We start from the raw sequence: 19307 nt of genomic DNA on the forward strand, positions 1-19307 counted from the left end.
TCATCAGTGCTGGTTTAGGGTGTGAGATAGGTTTACGATTAGTACTGCCTCACCAGAACCTCTGATTTATTTCATCAACAACATTTTAGTTTATGGCATGAGATAATACCCCCTTTATTTGGTTTTTGCTATTGAATTTTTTTCTTTTAAAAAATTTTTATCTTGTTGGTTTTCTGGCCATGGAGTTATGTACTCTGTCTTGATGTACCCATCTTTACCTAGAAGAAGGATTTTAAAGTCCTTTAATGTAAATTGTCTTATTTCTTCTCAGAATAATCCGATTCATTAGGTAGGGCTTATTTTTTTTTTAAACCTTCATTTAGTTGGTGAAGAAACATGGCTGAAAGGAATTAAGTACCATAATCTAGGTAAAATTTTGTGGTTACTGGCAGAGCCATGCCTAGTAGCCCAGCATCCCTAATCCCACAGAATATTCTTTCCATTCTATCTCAAGGCCTCTCATTTATTTCTATTGAGCTTCCGAGATTACCATTTGTGCAGTGAGTACAGTGTACCCTTGCACAGAGCATGAACTCTGTGTTGCATCTGAAGGATTACTTTACTCCCATAGGATTCTGATGGGGATAATATGAATTATATTCTTGGTCTCTGGTATAAGCAAATTAATTTATTCCCTAAAGAGTACATTTAATTCTTTGAAAAATAATAATATAACCTGCTGTTAGCATGTCAAATATAAGAAAATTAATTTATTATTTTCTCCTTTCCAGAAAATGCAAAAGACATCATCATGATATATGAAGAAGATGCTGAAGAATGGGCTTTGTACTTGAGAGAAGTTTTTTCACATGTTGTGAAAAGGGAAGCAATCCTCTTATATCACTTGGAGAACTATTCTCTTCGGGATTTGGAATTGCTAAGTTTAAACTCTTACAAGTGTAAACTTTTGATATTATCAAATAGCCTGCTTCAAAACCTATCTTCAAAGAAATGTCAGTTTCTAGAAAACGTACTGCGTTCACCAGAAAGTGTGGTTACTCTGCTGTGTGGGCTGAAGAGTTCAGATCATCTTTACAAATTATTAAATATCTCTGGAGGCAGATGGGAGATCTCAACTGAGCAGGAGCCTGAAGACTACATCTCTGTAATCAAGAGTATCATATTCACAGGTAGTGTTGCCAAACCTTATTTGTTTGTTTTTATTTACTTATTTTTATCATAAAAAATCTGAAGTTTTTTTGAATCAATGAATATCTGATGTTGGGATGAAGAAAAATGAAAGCCAACTTTATTTAATGGTATGTTACACTTTCCTCAAAATGCATGAAGGTTCTTAATTTTTAGCTTTATTCCAGTCAAGGCTTATCTGTTCAAAAAATGGTTTAAAATTATATTTCTTAGGGCAGCCCGTATGAGATCATACTTGGTAGAACAAATATGGTGTGCTAGGTTATATGTCAGTTTGGTTCTGGAAGCTGATTTCTTAGTTAAGTAGTGAGGCTGGAGTTAATGTTGTCTACCCTAGTATTGATGCCATTCAGCAGCAGTCCAGGGTTTGAAGGTCTGAGTTATTATAGAACTGTAGAATTTCCCTTGTGCTGATAATTGTATGATATCATTACTGTGGTATGATATACTGTTATTTTCATTAATTTTAAATGACAAATTTAGTTTTAATCATTGAAGCATTACGTTAAAGGGCGGAACACAGGGACCTGTTCATTAATTAATTACAGTTTCATATAATAGTCAAAACTCTGAAGCTTCCTAGTGTTGAAGCTTCTCCCTCCCCCAGGGCTTCAGCCTTGGTGTGGGAGGGGTGCTGTGCTCAGCTGCTTGCCTGGTTTTCTCACCTTGCCTCTTGCCTTTAACTTCCAGTGGTTTCCTCTCCCACAGAAAAGAGGTGGGGTTCTTATCTTCTCCTGGCCGCATCACATATTAAGTGCTGGCTCTTTTTCTTGGAGCATGTTTCTGGGCTCTGTGGAGATCCCCTCATTCCCAGGGGGTGTCTCACCTGCAGTTCCTCAATGAGATAAATGTTTCCTCTCTTCTAAGTTCCTAGTTGTGGTGGTCCACCCCATATAGAGCCTTAATATTAATTTCTACAGCTTCTTTATATGTCTCTTTTGGTCAAAGTCACTGAGATATCTCCCCGCTGGCCCTTTCTCACACCTGGCCTACATCTGTCTGTAAAATCATTTGTTTTTCTTCTGCTGTGACAAACTCTGGGCACACAAGCCATTCCCAATAGAGCCACCACCATCCTGCCCTCAGAGCAGCAATGCACCACAGCCTCTTACCTTTAGTCATTTCCAAGCATGGGTCTAGCCTGAGTCTTGGTGTCCTGTAAAGCCAGAGAACACCTGTCAGTCCCAAAGGCTCTGCTGGAAACCCTTGTCCCTCTGCTTGAGGATGATGATATCCCTCAGTCTTCCCTGTGGAGGATGGTGGGACTCACAGCACGTCAGCAACTCTTTAAAAAATCCTCTCCCTATTCTCCAGCATTCCAGCCTCTTCAAATTCAATACTTCTTAAGCCTTGTTTTGGTTCTCTATTGTTGCGTAACAAGTTACCTTAAACTTTAGCAACTTCAGACAATGATGCTATCACAGTGTCTATGGCTGAGGAATCTAGGAGCAGCTTAGCTGGGAGGTTCTGGATCAGGATATCTCCAGAGGTCGAAGTCAAGCTGTCTGGAGCTATAATCCCGTGAAACTTCCAGTGATCACTTGGGGAGGATTTGCTTCCAACAGGAGCTTACATTGTTGTCAAGTTTGTTATTGTTTTTTAACCAACTCTTGGATGGAAGTCACCTCTAGTAGATTCCCGAGGAAAAGCAATGTTTCTGAAATCTTGCATCTTCCAGAGTGTTTGTCTCTTGTCTTATACTTGAAGTGCAGTTTGACCATGTTGCTCTTCTTTCTTCTAGCGTTGTAGAATTTAGGGAATTCTTATTTGCCTGGCAGACTAAAGGATTCTTCATTTATATGTGAAGTCTAGTGACTTCACTAGAGTGTTATCCTTGTGCTGACTGTTTGGGACCGTTTTGCCCAGGGATGTGGTTACTTTTTGTCTTTATTTTCCTTTCTTTTGTTGGGGGGGGGGGGTCTTTTCCCCAAGATGTAGATTCAATATTCTTTTATTGCAGGAACAATTTCTTGATTCATATCATTAAATGTTTGCTCTATCTTATTATTATGGTTTTCTTTTTCAGGGATTCCTTTTATATGTATGTTGGATTTATTTTTGTCTGTGATATGCTCTACAATTTCTCTCTAATTCTTTTTGATTCTTTATCAGTATCCATTTACTTAGCTTGTATTTATCATTTCAATCCTTGCTACTTTCTTGTGCTTTCAGTACTCTCTCTTCCCCTGTATTATTTCAAATTTATCCTTCATATTTATGTTGCTTTTACTTTTTTTGTTGTAACATTTGGTTGAGCCCTGGAAGCTTACAGTGCATTTCTTGTTCTTATCTTACCAACCTCACCCTGACACCCTGTATTTCTGCACTACATAATTGCTTCAAAAAGGTGATTGCAATTCATTACATTTTAAAACTTCACCGTGAAATGTTTGGTCACAATTTTCCACTTCTTTTATGGCAATATGTTTTTAGTATGTGATTCTTTATGTGTAATTGGTTTTCTCTCTTTCTCTCTTGTAGCATCTTTATATAGATCCTGTGCTGGTCCAGTTTTTCTTTTGTATCACTGAACAAAGTGAGTTTTTCTTGGTCTATCTAAGGGAGATAGAAAATGTGGGCTTTGTTGTTTATTCTTTTTTTTTTCTCCCCCCCTACAATGAAAGACTTTACTTCTCTGTTTGTTTTCACAGATATAGACTACTTTCTACACATATGTCTTTTCTATATAGTTCCTCATTTAGCCTCTCTTTTTCTGCTTTTTGGAACCAAACCACTTCCATAGATGCTTCTACCTGAAACTATTGCATCATGTCTACAATATAAAAAGGCATGGACCCTAGCCTTAGTGAAAGCTATGTTTGTTAGTTCTTTTTGAAATCTGATTTTGGAACCATTCTTTTGACCTGGAGGTCTAAGAGTTCACTGTTTACCACTTTCAATAAATAGGACATTTGCATAATTGTTTCTCATTCTCTATGTTTTGGGATGATTTGCAGGAATAAAAAAGGGGAAATGTTGACTCTACACTATAATTTTCAAACTGGCAGTCGTCTAGTTTCCAATCATCTCTGTTATTTTTTATTTTTGTTTAGTATTCCACAGTACATTGAGTTAGTTTTTTTGGTTACAAATGAAAAATGTTACAATTGGAAATTATAGACAATTTATTACAGTAAAGTGCACATAAGGTACAAGTAATTTCATGTTAATTGTCTCCCCTGAAACAGAGAAGCACTAAAAATTTGTGGCAAAATTTTGAGTGATTCTCCACACCCATCATTTTTATTTCCTTGAAGAATTCAAATTTTATTGGCCATTTAAATTATGATATCACTATTGTGTAAAAATATTGAGGAAATACATTTTATCTTCAAATTGTGTACCTATTGATATTTGATAGGAGAAAATCTTATACTTTCTGAACAACATAGGACTACATATGAAGACACTATTAGCGCTCATCTTCCCATATTCAATTTTTAGACTCTGATTTCTTATAATAACTTAGATGTACCTACAAAGTAGAAAATATAACAGTGTTGTGTGGAAAAAAAATTCAAAGATGATAAATTTGTCTGAGCTACAAGCATACAACCAAAATGTAGACCTATAAGCAATTTGTAAGCCATGCATAAAATAACTTTTATGTGTGGGTTGTGTCCCTTGACAAAATTGGTATTAATTGCTGTGGTCTATGCAATAATAATTTGTTTTCATAAACAGCTTAAATGTGCTACATTACTTTATGTTTCAAATTGCAATTTGTGTTGAATACATTAAGTCTGGGTTTTTAAAATAATGGGTGAATTAGTATGAAAGATGTGAAATTCAATTTTTGTCCTTTTTCTACTTCCCCTCTATCCCACAGAGAAATTATTCAAGGAAGAAAGGAAACTTATTATTCAGGAGCATTATATGATAAAGAGAATAATAAGTAGGGATCTTCCCGCACCAGGGCTCAAACCCATGTCCCTTGCATTGGCAGGTGGATTCTTTTTTTTTTTTTTTTTTTTTTTTTTTTGCAGTACACGGGCCTCTCACTGTTGTGGCCTCTCCTGTTGTGGAGCACAGGCTCCGGATGCACAGGCTCAGCAGCCATGGCTCACGGGCCCAGCCGCTCTGCAGCATGTGGGATCTTCCTGGACCGGGACACGAACCTGTGTGCCCTGCATTGGCAGGCAGACTCTCAACTTCGCCACCAGGGAAGCCCTGGCAGGTGGATTCTTAACCACTGCACCTCCAGGGAAGTCCCAGGCCATTTCTGTCATTACCATTAGTATAGGCATGTGCTGTACACTAGGGTAATTGCGTCACCTCCCATTGAACACAACCTCCCATTTCTGCCTTAATACCATTGTTCTTATGCTGCCTTCTTTATGTGGAGTACCTTTACCCATATTTTTAATTGAAATCCTGGCCATCCTTCAAGGTCAGTTGAAAATCTGCTTTATCAATGAATTCATCTCAGATCCTTTCTGCTTGAAAATATTCTCCTCATCTCTAATTCTATTAACCTTTTATTATTGCTTACTTATGACTCTCCTTATATCCTTTGTAATTATTTTTGACAATTTCTTTTCTCCTCATTACTTCTGTTTCAAAATTTAATGCTGGTAACTTTCTTTCTAAAATATTTCAGCACTTTAAACATCCAAAAACTAACAGAAGAGTACAAATTATGCTTTTAAGTGCAGATTTATAAATGTTTGCTGGTGCAGTTGGGTTTTCACTTTGTTGATGATGCAAAGGTTTACTGTGGTATTCTTGTCAAGATTACATGATCTGAAATTTGGGAGGGCTCAAGATAGCAGTGTAGGAATATCTAAACTCATATTTCCCAGGAACCCAACAAATCTACAACTATATATGGAATAATTCCATAAGAAAGGGACTTGAAAACTGGATGAACAGAGACTCTACAACAAAGGGCAAAAGGCCAGTACACTTGGCTCAACAGGGAATATGTCCAAGAAAACTATTGAACTGTAGGAAACAGAAAACCCGCTCATAAAGGGCTCCCAAACAATGCACTCGACATGAAAACCAGTGCAAAAATACCAGATTGAAAAGCTCACTTACTAATGGAGAGGCCATTAGTGGAGTGGAGAGTGTACCCACTTACTAATCTTAAAGCATCTGAAGCATGTGCCAGAGAGGCAGGAACCAGTTCGGATGCTCCACAGAGACTAAGACACTGGCAGGAGCCTTTTTTTTTTTTTTTTTTTTTTATCTCAGGCTACCTTTCTAAAGCTGGCACTGGTAGGTGCCAGTTTTGAGTTCTCCTGACCTGTTACCACCAGTGGACACACGCTGCTGAGAGCCACACCTACCCCTGTGCCTCAACTAGATCTTAAAGCCAGGCCAGGGCTAGCCCTGCCCACCAGTGTGCTGTAGCAGTGTGGCTCTGCCACAACAAGAAGGTACACAAAACCCACAAGGGGGCATCCCTTGAGCACCTGGCTCTCCTGGCAGAAAAAGACTATGTCTAAGCCCCACAGGATGTCTTCTCAGTAAGGCCACTCCTTCTAGACTGGGAGAGATAGCTAATTTACCTACCACATAGAAACACAGAGAATTAGGCAAAATTAGGAAAAAGAGGAGTATGTTCCAATCAAAAGGATGAGACAAACTTCAAAAAAAGATCTGAATGAGTTGAAGATAAGCTATATTTGATAATGAGCTCAAAGTTATGGTCATAAAGATGCTTACTGAACTCAGGGGAAGATAGGATGAACACACTGAGAACTTCAACAAAGAAAGAGAAAATACAAGAAAATACCAAACAGAAGTTATAACTGAACTGAAAAATAAACTGGAAGGGTTCAACAGTAGACTGGATGAGGTAGAAGAATGAATGAGCGAGCTGGAAGACAAAACAATGACACTCACCCAGGTAGGGCAGCAAAATGAAAAAAGAATTTTAAAAAGTGAAGGTACCTTAAGGGACCTTTGGGACAACATCAAGAAGATTAATATTGATATTTGCATTATAGGAAACCCAGAAGGAGAAGAGAGAGAGAAAGGGCCCAAAAATTTATTTGAAGAAATGGTGGCTGAAACACTTCCCTAATTTGGAGAAGGAAACAGACAACCAGGCCCAGGAAATCCAGAGAGTTTCAAATAAGGGAAATACAAAGGAACTCATACCAAAAGACACATTATAATTAAAATGGTAAAAATTAAGGATAAAGAGAGAATTCTAAAGGCAGCAAGAGTAAAACAACTTGTTTCATACAAGGGAATCCCATAAGGCTATCAGCAGACTTTTCAGCACAAACTTTACAGGACAGAAGGGAGAATGGCATGACATTCAAAGTGCTGAAAGGAAAACACTTCCATCCAGGAATTCTCTGCCTAGCAACATTATCATTAAGTGTGTGTTGGGGGAGTGGATAAAGAGATAAAGCTTTAGAATATGTTCAAGTTGCAGTTGCTAGCAACTTAAAAAGGCAACTGCTTACTTTGAATTTTACATGTGAACCTCACAGTAATAGCAAGGAAAAAACAGTAAGTACACAAAAGAAATGACAAATGAATCTAAGCGTAACACTAAAGAAAACTACCAAACACAAGGAAAGAGAGAAAGAGGAGAAGAAAGGAAGTTAGAGGAACTACACAAACATACAGAAAACAGTGAACAAAATGGCAATAAGTACATGCCTATCAATAATTATTTTAAATGTAAATAGACTAAATTTGCCAATCAAAGACATAGAGTGCTTGAATGGATATAAAAACAAGATTCACCTATATGTTGCCTACAAGAGGCTCACTTCAGAAGAAAGGACACATACTAAAAGTGAAGGAATGGAATGAGATAATCCATGCAAATGGAAATGAAAAGAAAGCTGCAGTAGCTATATTCATATCAGACAAAATAGACTTTAAAACAAAGACTGCGATATAAGATAAAGAAAGGCATTGCGTAATGCTAAAGGCGTCAATCCAGCAAGAAGATATAAATTTGTAAATGTATATTCATCCAACAGAGGAGTAACAAGATATATAAAGCAAATATTAATGGACTTAAAGAGAGAAATTGAAAGAAATACAGTAACAGTAGGGGACTTTCACACTGCACTTACATCAATGGATACATCATCTAGACAGAAAAAGAAATAAGGAAACACTTTCCTTAAATGACCCATTAGACCAGATTGACTTAATAGATATATATTGAACATTCCATTCAAAAGCAGCAGAATTAACATTTCTTTTTAAGAGCACATGGAACATTCTCCAGGATGGATTATATGTTAGGTCACAAAATAAGTTTCAGTAAGTTCAAGAAGAATGAAACCATATCAAGCAGCTTCTCCAACCATAATAGTATGAAACTAGAAATCAATCACAAGAAGAAAAAAATGAGAAAAAAAACCCCAAAACCTGGAGATTAAACAACATACTATTGAACAACCAATGGGTCATCAAAGAAATCAAAGGAGAAATAAAAAATACCTAGAGATAAATGAAAACAGAAATAGAATGTGTCAAAATCTGTGGGATACAGCAAAAATGCTCCTAAGAAGGAAGTTTATAGCAATATAGGCCTACATTAGGAAACAAGAAAAATACCCAATAAACAAGCTAACTTTACACCTAAAAGGAACTAGAAAAGAGGAACAAATAAAGCCCAAAATTAGTAAAGGGAAGGCAATAATAAATATCAGAGAAATATATTAGAGACAGAAAACAATAGAAAAGATCAATGAAACTAAGAACTGTTCTTTGAAACAATAAAATCAAAAAATTTTAGGTAGACTAACGAAGAAAAAAAGAGAGAGAACTCAAATAAATAAGATCAGAAATGAAAGAGAAGTTACAGGTGATACCACAGAAATACAAAGGATCATGGGACTACCACGAAAAATTATATGCCAACAAATTGGACAACCTAAAAGAAATGGATAAATTCCTAGAAACATACAATCTTTCAAGACTAAGTCATAAAGAAATAGAAAATCTGAATAGACTGATTAGTAGTAAGGATATTGAAACTATTAAAAACAAAAACAAAAACCCAGGACCAGACGGCTCCACTGGTGAATTCTACAGAACATTCAAAGAAGATTTAATACCTATCCTTTTAAAGCTCTTACAAAAAATTATAGAGGTGAGAAACCTTCAAAACATATTTTACAAAGCCAGCATTATCCTGATACCAAAACCAGACAAGGACACCACAAAAAAAGAGAAAATTACAGGCCAATATCCTTGATGAACATAGATGCAAAAATTCTCAACAAAACGTTAGCAAGATTAATCCAACAATAAATTAAAAAGATGATGCACCATGATCAAGAGGGATTTATTCTAGGAATGCAAGGATGGTTCAATATCTGCAAATTAGTCAACATGGTACATCACATTAACAAAATGCAGGATAAAATTCATATGATCATTTCAATGCATACAGAAAAAAATTGACACAATTCAAAATATATTTATGATTAAAAACTCTAAACAAAGTGGGTAGAGAGAGAGCATACCTCAACATAATAAAGGCCATATATGATAAACTTGTAGCTAACATCATACTCAACAGTGAAAATCTGAAATCTTTTCCTCTAAGATTAGGAACAAGACAGATATGCCTCTTTTGCCACTTTTATTCAACATAGTACTGGAAATTCTAGCCACATATTTAGGCAAGAAAAAGAAATAAAAGATATCCAAAGCAGAAAGGGAGAAGTAAAACTGTCACTATTTGCAGATGACATAATGCTATCTATAGAAAACCCTAAAAACTCCACCAAAAAAATTCTAGAACTAATAAATTAATTCAGTAAATTTGCAGGATACTAAATCAATATACATAGATCTGTGGTGTTTCTATTCACTAATAAAGAAATATCAGAAATACAAAATTAAGAAAGCAATCCCATTTACAGTTGCATCAAAAAGAATAAAATTCCTGGTAATAAATTTAAGCAAGAAGGTGAAATACCTGTACACTGAAAACTGTAAGACACTGATGAAGGAAATTGAGGAGGACACAAATATATGGAAAAATGTTCTGTACTCATGGATTGAAAGAATTAATATTGTAAAAATGTCCATACTACCCAAAGCAATCTACAGATTCATTGCCATCCCTATCAAAATACCAATGACATATTTCACAGAACTAGAACAAATAATTCAAAAATTTGAATGGAACAACCAAACATCCCAAATAGCTAAAACAATACTGAGAAAGAAGAACAAAGATAGAGGTATCACACTTCCTGATTTCAAGCTATACTACAAAGCTGTAGTAATCAAACCAGTGTGATACTGGCCCAAAATAGGCACAGATCAATAAAACAAAATTGAGAGCTCAGAAATGAACCTACATATATATGGACGATTAACTTATGGTAAGGAGCAAAGAACATACAATGGAGAAAGATATTATCTTCAATAAATGGTGTTGGTAAAACTGGATAGTCACATGCAAAAGAATGAAACTATCAATAGATCACTGTCTTACACCATACACAAAAGTTAAATAAAATGGATTGGAAACTTGAATATAAGACATGAAACCATAAAATTCCTAGAAGAAAACATAGGCAGTAACATCACTGACATCTGTCTAGGCAATGTTTTTTTTCTATTTTTTTTAACAGCTTTATTGGAGTATAATTGCTTTACAATGTGTGTTAGTTTCTGCTGTATAACAAAGTGAATCAGCTATACGTATACATATATCCCCATATCCCCTCCCTCTTGCGTCTCCCTCCCACCCTCCCTATCCCACCCCTCTAGGTGGTCACAAAGCACCAAGCTGATCTCCCTGTGCCATGTGGCTGCTTCCCACTAGCTATGTTATATGCATCTGACTCTAAAGGCAAGGGAAACGAAAGCAAAAATAAGTAGGATTACATCAAATTAAAACGCTTCTGCACAGGGAAGGAAACCATCATCAGAACTAAAAGGCAGCCTATTAAATGGGATAAGATAATTGTAAATTATATATCCAAAGAGGGATTACTATCCAAAATATATAAAGTAACCATACAAGTCAATAAAAATACAAATAACTCGATTAAAAATGGGGAGAGGATCTGGATAGACGTTATTCCCAAAAAGACATACTGATGGCCAACAGGCACATGAAAAATTGTTCAGCATCCCTGACTATTTGGAAAATGCAAATAAAAAACACAATGATATATTACCTAACACCTATTACAATGTCTATTATCAAAAAGACAAGGAATAACAAATGTTGTAGAAGATGTGGAGAAAATGGAACTCTTGTACACTGTTGGTGGGACTGTTAATTGGTGCAGCCAGTATAAAAAACAGTATAGAGATTCCTCAAAAAGTTAACAATAGAACTGCCATCTGACCCACCCGTTCCACTTCTGGATTTTTATCCAAAAAATACAGAAACACTAACTGAAATATACATTCACCCATATGTTCATTGCAGCATTTTTTACAATAGCTAAGATATGGAAACAACCTAAGCGTCCATCTGTGCATGAGTGGATAAAGAAGATGTGGTATATTCACAATGGGATACTATTCAGCCATAAAAAGGAGTGAAATTCTGCCATTTGTAACAACATGGGTGGACTTGAAGGTATTAAGCTAAGTGAAATCAATCAAACAGAGAAAAACAAATACCACATGATCTCAATCATATGTGGAATCTAAAATAAAAACCTAACAAAATAAATCCAAAACAAACTTATAGATACAGAGATCAGATTAGTGGTTACCAAAGGGGAAGAGAGGGTTGGAGGTAGGTGAAATGACTGAAGGAAGTCAACTGTATGGTGGTGGATGGTAACTGGACTTGCTGTGGTGATCACTTTGTGGTGTATACACATCATGTTATAATGCTGTACACCCGGAAGTTATATAGTAATAAAAAAACTGAATCTAATCATAAGGAAATATCCGACAAACTCAAACTAAAGGGAATTCCACAAGATTATTTCTTTGTACTCTTCAAAATATTAAGTTCAAGTACCTAGGAATAAACCTACCTAAGGAGGCAAAAGGCCTGTACTAAGGAAACTATAAGATACTGATGAAAGAAATCAAAGATGACACAAACAGATGGAGAGATATACCATGTTCTTGGGTTGGAAGAATCAATATTGTCAAAATGATTATACTACCCATAGTAATCTACAGAGTCAATACAATCCTTATCTAATTACCAAAACCACTTTTCACAGAATTAGAACAAAAAATTTTACAATTAGTATGGAAACACGAAAGACCCCAAATAGCCAAAACAATCTTGAGAAACAAAAGTGGAGCTGGAGGAACCAGACTTCCTGACTTCAGACTATACTACAAAGCTACAGTAATCAAAACAGTATGGTAATAGCACAAAAAGAAATATAATCAATGGAACAGGATAGAAAGTCCAGAGATAAACCCACGTAATTATGGTCACCTCATCTATGACAAAGGAGGCAAGAATATACAATGGAGAAAAGACAGTCTCTTCAGTAAGTTGTGCTGAGAAAACTGGAGAGCTACATGTTAAAGAATGAAATTAGAGCATTCTCTAACACTGTACACAAAAATAAACTCAAAATGTATTAAAGACCTAAATGTAAGACCAGACACCATAAAACTCTTAGAGGAAAACATAGGCAGAACATTTTCTGACAAAAATCGCAGCAAGATCTTTTTTGATCCACTTCCTAGAGTAATGAAAACAGAAACAAAAATAAACAAATGGGACCTAATTAAACTTAAAAGCCTTTGTACAGCAAAGGAAACCATAAACAAAATGAAAAGACAACCCTCAGAGTGGGAGAAAATACTTGCAAATGAAACAACCAACAAGGGGTTAATCTCCAAAATATATAATGCAAACAGCTCATGCAGCTCAATATCAAAAAAAAAAACCAACCCAATCAAAAAATGGGTGGAAGATCTAAATAGACATTTCTCCAAAGAAGACATACAGATGGCCAAAAAGCACATGAAAAGATGCTCAGTATCACTAATTATCAGGGAAATGCAAATCTAAACTACAATAAGGTATCAGCTCACCTGAGTCAGGATGGCCATCATCAAAAAGTCTACAAACAGTAAGTGTTGGAGAGAGTGTAGAGAAAAGGGAACCCTCCTACACTGTTGGTGGGAATGTAAGTTGGTACAGCCACTATGGAGAACAGTATGGAGGTTCCTTAAAAAACTAAAAACAGAGCTACCATATGATCCGGCAATCCCATTCCTGAGTGTATAGCTGGAGAAAACCATAATTCTAAAAGATACTCCAAACATTGGGTGCATCCCCAATGTTCGTTGCAGCACTATTTACAATATCCAAGATATGGAAGCAACCTAAATGTCCATCGACAGAGGAACAGCTAATGATGATGTGGTACATATATACAATGGAATATTACTCAGCTATAAAAAATAATGAAATAATGCCATTTGCAGTAATGTGGATGGACCTAGAGATTCTCTTAGTGAAGTAAGTCAGTCAGACAGAGAAAGACAAATATCGTATCATATCGCTTATATGTGAAATCTAAAAAAATGGTACAAGTGAACTTATATACAAAACAGAAATAGAGCCACAGGTGTAGAAAACAAGCATGATTACCAAGGAGGAAAGAGGGGAGAGGGTTAAATTGGGAGATTGGGACTGACATACACACACTACTATAAATAAAATAGATAACTAATAAGAACCTACTGTATAGCATATGGAACTCTACTCAATACACTGTAATGACCTATATGGGAAAAGAATCTAATAAAGGGTGGATATATGTATATGTAAAACTGATTCACTTTGCTGTACAGCAGAAGCTAACAAAGCATTGTAAATCAACCATTCTCCAATAAAAATGAATTTAAAAAAACCTAAAGGATGAGTTATTGTTCCAGATGAAAGGAATCTAAAGTTGCATGAAAACTATATACAGTGAATAATCCTGACTTGAATGCCGAACTAGGAAATAAATAAGACAATTGATGAAATTTTATTATGGACTATATATTAGATAGCAGCATTGCACAATGTTCAATTCTCAGAGTTTTAAATTGTTAGATGATATGCAAGAGAATATCCCTGTTTTTAGGAAATATACATTGAAATGTTTAGGAGTAATGGGGCGTGATGTCAACTGTCATGCATACACACAACACACACATACATACACACATAGACAAAACCATCTATTTACAAAGACATGTATGTATACAAATGTGTGTGTATGACTATTGGCTAAACATCCTGAGTTATCTCCTACACATATCTGTCGTTCTAAGAGATGAACAAAAAGCAAAGTAAGCACATTCTTGTGATATGTGCTGATAGTTGTGCGTATTTGAGAGGTGGTGGCTTTTGAAGGAGGACATATTTCAGTGCATGCACTGTGACGCTACACCTATTTACCCTGTGGTTGGCATTCATGAAGCCTGCAAATGTCTATCTTGTACGTAATAATATAGCCATTCTTACTGTGGGGTGGGGGAGGGGGGTCATCTGGCATGAGAAGTCATGTTCACTCTGTATTGTTTACTGATTTTTTTTCTTCTGCATAATATTTTAGCCCTTTATGTCAAGTACCATGTCTTATACTCTGGTTTATTGTGTATTTTGTTTCTTAGTTGAGTAGTTCAAAACCGTAAGATGATGATTAGGAATCATAAATTCATACTGAGTTTCTCTCCCAGATTTCCTGCGTTAGGGTGAATGTTTAAAGGAAAAACTTGTTATTTTTCATTAAACGTTAAATAAATATATTTCCCACAGAAACCCTATTATTTGCCTTTGAGCCTAGAATAATAGGCATAGCTAAGAGCTGACTTAGTTAATAATACTTTTCACCTGATATTATTGTGATGATTCAGTTATTTAATACACTTAAAGCACTTACAAGAGTTCCTCGCAGAGAATCCGTGCTCAATAAATATAAGCTAGTTTTATTACTTTTCTGTCTATACATTAATTTAGAGAAAGGGAGGGAGGGAGGGAGAAATAGAGGGAGGGAGGAAGGACAAAAGAGGAGAAGGGAAATAAGGGAGAAGGAGGAGAGGGGAGGAAGCATCTGAGAGTGGGGGAGAGATGCAGAAGGAGAGAGACAGGTACTCTAGGACTGCAAAGAGAGGCCAAGGTGTTATTGATTGGTCAAGTAAGAGAAATCAGAGTTGTGAATGGAAAGCTCAAGGTTGAAAGAATATCAAGGAAAGAAGTGAGTCAAATACTAGGTAAACCATAAAAAATCTAGGAGAGGTTAGAGTTCAGGAAACAGAAAACAGGTGGGAATTGAAGTAGGATGAAATAGGAAGAGGAGAATTGATTTAAGTCACCAAGGGTGATAACAAAGAATAGCTTCATTTATTTTGGGATTTACACCTACTCCTTGGGTGGGCCCAAGCCGATCAGCAGGTGAGGGCCTGAAGCCTTTGGACCTGCTCAGAAACCTTCAGGGAGTAGGAAGGAGGAGACTGGAGAGAAATGATGTTTTCTGTTTCTGTAACTGGTCAGTTAGATAACAGCTTGTTTTTCTCACTAGCTAGATGTGGTAAATATGAACAAAAGGATATATACGTTAAAAGCGAGCAGGAAGTCTGTTTTCCAGTGGTTCTAGTTGTTCATTTTCACAATTTGATGTGTTTGGGCTTTCTGTGATAAGATGAACGGATTAGAACCACACTCCTCCTAGTTTATTGTTTGTAGTTTTCAAAGTTTAACTTTTTTTGGTAAGAACTTACAAATGTTAAATTAAGTGTACTGGTTTTATGAAGTAAAGGAAGTCTTCTCAAATTGTTGCGTTAAGTGAAGGGAGCCTTCCTACCTTGTTCCAACTTTGTGTACTAGCAAGAGAAATAAATACACATTATTATTCACTGTGTGGGTCTCTGTACATCCCCATCAGATTCTTCAGAGTAGTGGGGAGGGGGCTGACCAAAACTTCAGATACCTGGCTCCCTCTAGTTCTATTGAGTAAAATCTCTGGGAGTGAGTTGTGAAGAGCGAGTAGCAGAGGCCATGGAAATAAACAATAAATGAGTGCCCCTGTGGCTAGTGCACTCTGAAGCTTAAGAACCACTGATCTGGACTAATTGTCTCATGAATATAATCCTTGTTGATGGATAATTAAGTATCACTCAAAGAATTAGAAATAGTGGCTTTGTGCATTTAAAATCAGTATCTCTCCTCTTTTGTTTGAAATAGTTGGAATGCACCTCAATTTATCTATCAGTTTTATTATCCACATAAATTGTGACTACCTATAGAGGTTTTTGGTTTGGGTTTTGTTCAATTAATATGATTGCAAGTGTTGTTCTATGAACATTTTTTGCACAGGTGTTATTTTGGGGGCATAGGTCCAGGAAGAAAGTTGTGGTCACAGGGTTTGTGCATATAAAAGTTAATGCAAATTGTCTCCCCAAGGCAGTTGTACCAACTTACTTGGTAGCACTATAAGTCCTCAATGCTTCCCATCCTCTTCAATATTTGGTACGCTCAGAATTTTTAGTTTGCAATTTAGTGGATGTGAAAGTGTATTTCATCATAGATTTAACTTGCATTTCCTGGTTACTAGTGAGCATTTTCTCATATATTTACACATTTATATTTTCATATACTTCAGTCTCTAATTTTGTTCTATGAAATGCTTCCTCATGTCTCTTACTCACTTTGTCTTTTGGTTTATTGGATACTTTAAAAATATTTGGTTATATAGCTTACAGATATCTTCTCAGAGTTTGAGTTTGTGGCTTAAGTTTTTAACTTTAATAGTTTTGATAAACAAGTTCTTAATATAGTTAAGTGTATCAATATTTTTCTTTTAGCTTACTATTTATTATATCCTAAGAAATCTTTGCCTCTTAGATCATACAGATATCTTCTAAAAATTGGAAACTTTCGACATTCTCATTAAATCTGACATCCATCTCCATCTGGAATTAATTCTGTGTGCAATGTGAGGTTGGACTCCAGATTATTTTTTCCACTGTGAATTAATTACCTGTTCTTTGAATGTTTCAGTTTAATATATTTAAGAGTATTGCAGTCATTCAGGTTTTCTATTTGAGTCATTTTTGTTTTATTTTTCTAAGAATTTGCTGATTTCACTTGTTTTCAGACTTCACCATTATAAAATTGTTCATAACATTCCTTTATTTTTACTGTCTTCTCTATATAAAATTGTGTGCTCTCTTTATTTTTAAGATCATTTATTTATTTCCTTTTGTTTTGTATCAGTTAATCTTCCCAGAAGTTTGTCAATTTCATTTGTCCTTTCAAAGGACAACCTTTTAAATTTAAAATATTATTTTCTATTATATATTTTTCTATTTTAGTTATTTTTTGTATTATATTTAATATTTCTTTTTTCTCCTTTCTCTCAATTTTTAGAATACTTATTAGCTCATGGATATGTAACCTTTTTGTTTTTCTATGATAAACATTTAAGGCTATAATTTCTCTCCAAGTACTTCTTCATCTATACCCAACAAGTTCTTACAATGCTTTTCATTACTATTCAGCTCCATATGTTTTCTAATTTTATTTTGATTTCTTCTTTAGAAGTATTATAAATAAAGAGAAGTACGAGCTTTAATTTATCTTCTTGTCATTTATTTCTAAATTTTGTTGTGTGATCAGAGAATGTGGTCTCTATTATTCAGGTAGTTTGAAATTTATTGAGTTCTATTTATGGCCTGGTATTTGACTAATTTTTTAAAAAATTCCATGTGTGTTTGAAAAGAACGCTTATCTCTGTATTTGGTATGCCCTGTAATTTATGGCCATTAGACCAAACTTGTTATCTATATGGTGTAGCTTCTTACATTCTTTTATTTTGTGCTATCTTTATATCTGTGCTCTGTCTTTATATATTAGGTGTATATTTTATAAATGATGCCTAGCTGGATTTTAAAAATTCAGTCTTAGAATCTTAGTCTTTTAATGTATAACAATAAATTTATATTTATTGTGATACCTGATGATATGGATTCAATTCTACCATCTTATTTATTGCTTTCTATTTGTTCCATTTTTTCATGTTTCTCTTTTCTTTCATCTTTTTTTGCCTTTTTTTGGCTTGAGTCCCTCCCCATTCCATCTGCATGCTACTTCATTCTTTCAGTGATATTCTAGAAATTTCAAGATGTATACTTTACAGTTAAGTTTTTTTTTAAATTAATTTTTATTGGAGTATAGTTGCTTTATAGCGTTGTGTTAGTTTCTGCTGTACAGCAAAGTGAATCAACTATACGTGTATATATATATATCCCCTCTTTTTTGGATTTCCTTCCCATTTAGGTCACCACAGAGAATTAAGTTATTATTAATAATTATTTTTAACTACTAACTATTGCCTTTATTATCTTTCCTTTCCACTGAAAAGTCAAAGCACCATTTGTAATGTTCTAACTGTAATCATCTCCATTTCCAGCTTTTCAGGATAATTATTCTTTCTTAGTTTTTTCCACATTTTTGATGTGTATACAATCAATATTTGTTTAACTTGAACCATCGATTTACAATTTTCTTTCTATGCCATTATTTCTTGCATCTTAAACTATCTTCCTGGTATCATTTTTTCCCCCATAAAGTGTATATTTAAAGCTTCTCTTTAGTGAGCTCTGTTGGCAGTAAACCATCTCAATTTCAATTTGTGCAAAAATGTCAGATTTGCATCATTATTGAAGATAGTCTCACTGGATATAGAAGTTCAGTTATTTTCTGTCAGTTCCTGAAAATATTATTCTACTCTCATTTCACATCCATTTTGCTGTTGAGAAGTTGGTTATCTAACAACTGTTCATCTGTAGGCAATCTATTTTTCTCAATAGCCAACTGTTAAAATCTTCTTGCTGTATTTGGGTTTTATACTGATGTGTCTAGATAATACCATTTTTATTTATCCTGTATGTAATTATTTGAGCTTCTTAGATCTGAGGTTCCGTGTCTCATCATAATCTGATAAAGCCTTTACACCTTCAAGTATCTTCCCTCTTCTCCATTCCTCCAGTTATCTCCTGCAACCTGATTAAGCACACGTATGACCTTCTCATTCTCTGTGTGTCTCTTCACCACCCTTTCACATCTGCCCCCACTCTGTTCCTCTTGCTTCATTCTACTTAATTTCTTCAAATTTATCTTTTGGATAACAGATTCTTCAGCTGTTTCTCATCTGCCTTTGAAAATCTTCATTGAGTTTTTAATTTCAGTTATTATATACCATTACATTTTTCATTTCTTAGAGTTC

The 19307-nt window shown here is 35.1% G+C and overlaps 1 protein-coding gene across 2 annotated transcripts in view; it reads left to right on the plus strand.

The window, feature by feature from the left end:
• BANK1 (B cell scaffold protein with ankyrin repeats 1) overlaps positions 1-19307 on the plus strand; it is a 312945-nt gene that overhangs the window by 35305 nt on the left and 258333 nt on the right. For both annotated transcript variants that reach the window (XM_060011625.1, XM_060011626.1), the window contains exon 2: positions 732-1130. In XM_060011625.1, coding sequence (XP_059867608.1) covers positions 732-1130 — 399 coding nt within the window. The remainder of the gene's footprint in view (positions 1-731; positions 1131-19307) is intronic.

The sequence above is a fragment of the Delphinus delphis genome, chromosome 5, assembly GCF_949987515.2.
Source record: "Delphinus delphis chromosome 5, mDelDel1.2, whole genome shotgun sequence".
NCBI classification, from domain to species: Eukaryota; Metazoa; Chordata; class Mammalia; order Artiodactyla; family Delphinidae; genus Delphinus; species Delphinus delphis.